The 6755-nt window shown below is 25.4% G+C and overlaps 1 protein-coding gene across 1 annotated transcript; it reads left to right on the forward strand.

The window, feature by feature from the left end:
- Positions 1-363: 363 nt before the first annotated feature.
- Positions 364-2678, forward strand: Phum_PHUM603440 (forkhead protein/ forkhead protein domain, putative; the record flags this gene model as incomplete). The annotated part of the gene is made up of 7 exons (XM_002432837.1): positions 364-613; positions 919-1187; positions 1276-1488; positions 1586-1809; positions 1924-2119; positions 2196-2329; positions 2408-2678. The coding sequence occupies 7 exons, from the start codon at positions 364-366 to the stop codon at positions 2676-2678; spliced, it is 1557 nt and encodes a 518-aa protein (XP_002432882.1).
- Positions 2679-6755: the final 4077 nt, after the last annotated feature.

Raw genomic sequence — 6755 nt, forward strand, 5'->3', positions numbered from 1 at the left:
GGGGGGGGGGGGTGACGATGACGACGAAAGAACGAAAAAAGACGAGACGATTTTTTATTTAAACGTACAATTTTAAAATTTTCCCTTTTTTTTTTAATTGTGTGATGGTAAACACGGTGAAGTATTTCCCTGGTGCCACGATAAAAAAAAAAAAAATTTACGAATAAATTTCGAAAGGAAAAATATAATAATAATAATTAATTTAAAACCGCAAATCGACGTTTTGATAAAATAAACATAATCTGAAAAAGTGTTGCACAAACACATAAGAATTTTCTCTCTCTCTCTCTCTCTCTCTCTTCCAGACTTGGGAAAATGTTTTTATTATTAATATTAATATTATTATTACTATCATTGCAGGCTATGGCCCCCGAAAGATCGGGACAAGAGTTGATTCCAAGCAATACAATTGTAAAGGAAGAAGAAGTTGTTGGTCCTCCGAAACACTCTTCTCTTCTTGGAGATTTCCTCGAAATTAAAATCAAAGAAGAATTGTTGGAGTACAAAGACGGGGATATTGAAAACGGTTACAAGATCAAATTAAAGAGAGAAGAAGATCAAGATCTTACTTCGCTTTCCTGGCTACAAAACAACAATCTGTTGAAAAGTAAGCGTAAGTATAAAGAGTGTAGGGAGTTTTGTACGAACAAACAAACAAACAAACAAAATAATAATAATAATAATAACAACACCGTGATGTTTTTTTTGGTTGTTGTTGTTGTTGTGGTGGTGGCGACACACACACACACAAAAGCATGAGATGTTTTTTATGTTTTCGTTTTCTACCTTGTTGCAAGTTATTATTATTATTATTTTGCTTTTAATAAATATTATTGTTCATACGGTTCAATATTGTTTTGCTTTTTGTTTTTAAATAAAATGTCGAAGAAATTTAATTTGAATTTTGATATCGCACAGCATTGACATTAACAGGAGATCCGATTAAAAAGGACCACGAAGAATCTCCGACGAGTGATTTAGCAGAAGAAACGGGAAGCGATTCATCCACTCATTCGAGTCGTCATAGCCCGTTTATCCCAGTTGAATTATCCTCTTCGGTTAGTCTAATGGAGGACTCTCGTAGCGTGGAAAAAGTTCAATACGGGAATGGTCCAAAATATTACACAAATTCACATAATACACCGATGAAAGATAAACATCATTATAGCGTACCTTACGATCCTCAGGTAGAAGAGGGGGGAAAAAAAAAATGGGGGGAGGGAAAGACCGCATTCGTAAAAATTTAATTTTTTTTTTTTTTTTTTTGAATTTCAGTTGCATGTAAATTCAAAGCCGCCATATTCGTTTTCATGTCTTATTTTTATGGCGATTGAAGATTCACATGCGAGAGCTCTTCCCGTGAAAGAAATTTATTCGTGGATCACGGATCATTTTCCGTATTTCATAAAAGCTCCCACGGGATGGAAAAATTCAGTTAGACATAATTTAAGTCTTAATAAATGTTTTAAAAAAGTAGACAAAGCTCCGGTGAGTTTTCGAAGAAAAGGTTGCGTGGGGAAGTGGGGAAGTGGAGGGGAGGGAAAAAAAACTTTAATTAATATTTTCCTCTTGAATTTTCCTTTAGAATTTGGGTAAGGGATCCCTGTGGATAGTCGATCCGCAGTATAGGCCCAATTTACTCAACGCGCTTTCCAAAGCTCCGTATCATCCTTGCGCATCTTTGGATAAACCCGCGAAACCTCCGACATTACCACCCTCGAATTTGACGGTACAACATCAAGAATTCATAGCTATGAAAACGCAAAATCGACTTCCAAATCCTGAACTATTTCCGTATTTAAGTAGACGGTAACCGCCATTTTGTTTTTTTTGTTTTTTTTTTTTTTTTTTTTCGATATTTATAAAAAAAAAAGTTCTCGAAATTTATTTATTTATTTTTTTTTTTTTGTGATTTCTTTATAGATTAGCAGCTTCCGAAGCGGATAGAATTAACGAAGCAGAAGAAAGCGAAGAAGATTCTTTAGACGATGTGGATGCGGCGACGGCCATGCTCGAACTCAAACACGGTCAAGCGACAAACGGAAGTCACGTGGATATTTACACGTCGGATTACGTTCAACAAAAATATTTGAGAAGGAAACCTACGAAATTGCGAGAGGTACCCAAAATAATTTTAAACCTTTTTTGCGTTTTGGCTGGTTACCTTTTAAAAATTATTTTTTGTGACATTTCAGGACGAATTAATTCCAATAATATCGACGTCGCCGAGCGAGGATCACACATATTCTGTCGAACACACTTCAATCAATTACAAAGAAAGTCAACCCCCCGTGTCACCGGACGAAGCTTACGATTCAAATGATGACAAGTGAGTTTTCCGCCGCGATTTGACGACGATGAATATTTATATATTATTATTATATTCTCGAATCGATGTGATTTTCAGTTCGAGACAATATATCGAAGATTACAAAAAGAAAAGAAAGTTGATGGACGCGGAAGAGGATAGTTGGTCGTCGGACGGTGCGGAACAGAGAAACGTCGCATCTGCTCTTTTGCACTTGGCCGGCGGAAGTAGAAAAAGAAGTTCTGATTCAGCGTACAACAACAACAACAACAACAACAACAGAAGCAGCAATATCAATCCATCATCTGCTAAAAAGTCAAATTTTCAAAAAGGTACGTTCAGAAATTCTACTACTTTTTTCGTAGCGTAAACAAAATTTTTTTCCGCATCGATTTTTTTTCTTTCGATATGATTTTGTTTTTTTAAAAAAATTTATTTAAACGTGATAGGGTCGTTTTTTTTAATTTTCGAAATTGACAATAAATAAATAAATAAAAAAGAAAGAAAGAAAGAAAAACGTTTAAAGTAGACGTAAAAAAAAAAAAATGGTAAAAATTTTCAGTCAAAAGAAGTCATCATCGACCTACGATATTGCAACGATCTCCTAAAAAACAAACAGGGAAAAATAGGCACGGTACGATGGACAATCCGTCGTCGAATTTCATAAATAACAACAATAACAATAATAATAATACTATTAATAATAATAACAACAACAACAACAACAACGACAAATTTTTTTATTCGGGTCGACCGGGATTCAAACCAAAGATAGAACAACAAAACAACAACAATGCAAGGTAGAATTTAAAAAATTAGAGGGAAAACAAAAACGATAGCGGAATAATAATTTTATAAATTTTTAAATTAATTTAGTCGATTAGAGCATAATTAGGATGAGAAAAAAATAAATAAATAAATAAATAAATAAATAAATAATAGTTATTAAATTTAAGTATAATGATAATAATAATAATATATATATATTTTTTTTTTTAAATTTTTTTTTTTTTTTTAAAACAAAAACAAACAAGAAATTTCGTTACGATTGTGATAAGCATAAAATGATATAAATATATATATCTGAAAATGTTTCACAAAAATATAAATAAATAGTTTTAAAAAAAAGTTAATAAATAATGATAATGATAATGATGATGATGATGATGATGATAACTGCATACATAAATGTACTTGCTTATTTTTTTTTAATTTTTTCCGTATTCGTTATTTGAAAACTAATTTTTTTTTCTATTTTTTTTCTATTTTTTTTTTTTTTTTTCTATTTTACTCATTACCCGTCTCATTGATTAATGATTACGTCGGTGATTGAATAATAATAATAATAATAATAATAATAATAATAATGATGATGATGATGATTTAATTTTGTTAAAATTTTAATGGAGTTCTTCGTGTCGTCGTCGTCGTCGTCGCAAATTTTTTTTTTTTTTTTTTTTTTTTTTTTATATTCGAGTTAAAAGATGAATAAGTGAAAAAAATGGGGGGGGGGGATTTTAATTTATTATCATTATTATCATTATCATTATTATTTATTTATTGTAAATTAAAATAAAGCCGTAGATCATAGTTAAATATATAAATATATATATATATATATATATATATTTTGCCAATCGTGTATCAAAAATATTATTAGCTCAATATCTAAGGCACAACCTATGGAAAAAAATTATTTTCGTAAGAAAAAAAATAAGAAAAAAGTTATTTATTAATTTATTATTATTATTATTATTATTATTATTATTATTATTATTATTATAATTATTAATTAGATTTCGTAGTCATACTCATCATCATTATCGTTATTATTATTTTTAAGGTTTGGTGTTGTTGATAATTATTAAGTCAAATTTTTTTCTCTTTTTTTTTGTCTCTCCTTCATAAAATCGAATCATTTTATTATTTATAATTAATTAGTCATTTTAATAGGTTATTAAGGGGAAGAAATAAATAAATAAATAAATAGATATTTATAAATCTCAATTTTATTTTTTTTTTTTTGTTGTTAATCAATATTATTATTATTTATTTATTTATTTAGTTTTTTTCTTCTTGAAAGAATAATAATAATAATAATAATAATAATAATAATTAATAATAATAATTATATAATATACGTGTTTAGATAAGGTTTTACTTAATAATAATAATAATAATTAATAAACAAATTAATTAATAAATAAATAAAATTAAATTAAAATGAAATTTGCCTTGGGACCAGAAAATTATTATTCGATTAAGTTATTATATAAATAAAAGGAATAATAATAATAAATAAATAAATAAATGTAATAATAATAATAATAATAAATAGAATTGGAAAATAAAAAGAAAAAAAAAATTATGTACGGTAGAAATAATAATAATAATAATAAGGGCGTTTCGATTATTATTATTACTCTTGCTTAATAAATATTTATTTAATAAAAAAAATTATTTATTTATTATAATATTATATAATATATATATTATTATATATAATTTTTTTTTATTTTGTTTTATGAATCGAAATTTTTTTTTTTTTTTTTTTTAAATCGAATACCGCGTATTATTATTATTATTATTATTATTAATGTAAATTTTATCTAAGGTTATCTATTATTTTTAGTCAAAAAATTTAAATTTTTTTTGTTTTGTTTTGATTTATCAACGTTAAATTTTATTAGAAAGAGATAGATAGAGAGAGAGAGAGAGAGAGAGAGAGAGTGAGAATATATATATATATATATATATATATAAAATAACATTTAGAAAAAATCTGTATACGTACAAAAGAAGAGGGGGGAAAAATGAAAATGAAAACGAATAGACAACAAGTTTTTTTTGTTATGATGATGATGATGATGATGATGATGATGATGATGAGGGCAACATGATGTTTTAAGTTTATTATTATTATTATTATTATTACTAAAATAAGTTCGTTCGAAAAAAAAAAAAATTTTTTTTAATTATATAAACAAGACGCAAACAGAAAATTAATAATTTTTCATTTAATTTTTTTTTTTTTTAAAACGTGTGCCCTAATTATTATTATTATTATTATTATTATTATTATTATTATTATTATTATTATTAATATTATTATTACTACTACTTAGGTTGTACTTTATTTCAGTTAATAAGTCAGACAGTAAAAAAAAAAAATGTGAAAGATAATTAAGAATAGCAAAATTGTTAAAACTTGAAACTTGAAAATGCAATTAAGAAAGATTGGAGGGGGGAGGAGAGGGAAAAGGGGGAGGGGGTAGGGGAAATAAAAAAACTTTTTTTTTTTTATATGTTTATAAATTATTAATTACACACTCGGAAAATTTTTTGATTTGTTATTTAAAAAAAATTTTGATTAGAAGACAATCCGCGGATGAAATTTGTTAAAATTGTTTGTTTTTTTATGTTATGAATTTGTTTAAAAAAAAAAAAAAAAGGAATATTTTATAATGTTTAAACAAATTAACTTTATGATTTTATTAATTATTAATTCTGATGATGATGATGATGATAATGATAATATTTAGAAAAATAAAAATAAAAAAATAAAAAATAAAACTCATGCTCACAGCATCGTGACAATCCATTCTTACATATAAGCATTTTCAAGGTCAACAAAATTGTTTATAAATTATAAATAAACAAAAGAAAACCTTAACTGATAGGTACAACCTATAATAAATAAATAAATAAATTTATTTCGTTTTTTATTATTAATATTATTTATTTATATGATAATAAAAAAAAAAAAAAAAAAATTTATTTTTCATCGTGGCCATATTTTTCAAAAATTATCATTACTATTACGATTATTATTATTATTATTATTATTTTGTTTAATGGGAAAAAAAAAACGTTATTGGTTACCATTATTAATATATATATGTATTGATTTTTTTTTTTATTTAAAAATTATTTCTGTTGTTTTATGCTGACCGGGGAGTCATTCTTTTGCCTTAATATATATATATATATATATATTTTGTTGCTGTTGTTGGTCTATTGTACAATCTCGCGCGTTTTTATTCTAATTCAAAAAAAAAAAAAATAATAATAATAATATTAATTAATGGATCTTCCCTTTTTTTTCTTCTGTTTTTTTAGTAATTCTTATCGATTTTGTTGTTATATATATATATATATTTATTGTTTTTAAATATAATAAAATGAACTGTGTGAGAAAGAAAAATTTTAATCATTGATTATAAAATCACAAATCAAAATGATTTTTATTATTATTATTATTATTATTATTATTTTTGAAAAAAAGAATAGAATGTATATATGATAAAGGGGCGTGGTGGAGAAGGAGGGGAAGGGAAAAATTTTTTTATTATTTTTTGATTAATAATATGTGCCAATGAATTATTTAATGAAATTACCAAAAAAAAAAAAAAAAAATTAATTATTGGTATATACATATATATATATA

The sequence above is a fragment of the Pediculus humanus genome, genomic scaffold (genome assembly GCF_000006295.1).
Source record: "Pediculus humanus corporis 1103172108318 genomic scaffold, whole genome shotgun sequence".
NCBI lineage: Eukaryota > Metazoa > Arthropoda > Insecta > Psocodea > Pediculidae > Pediculus > Pediculus humanus.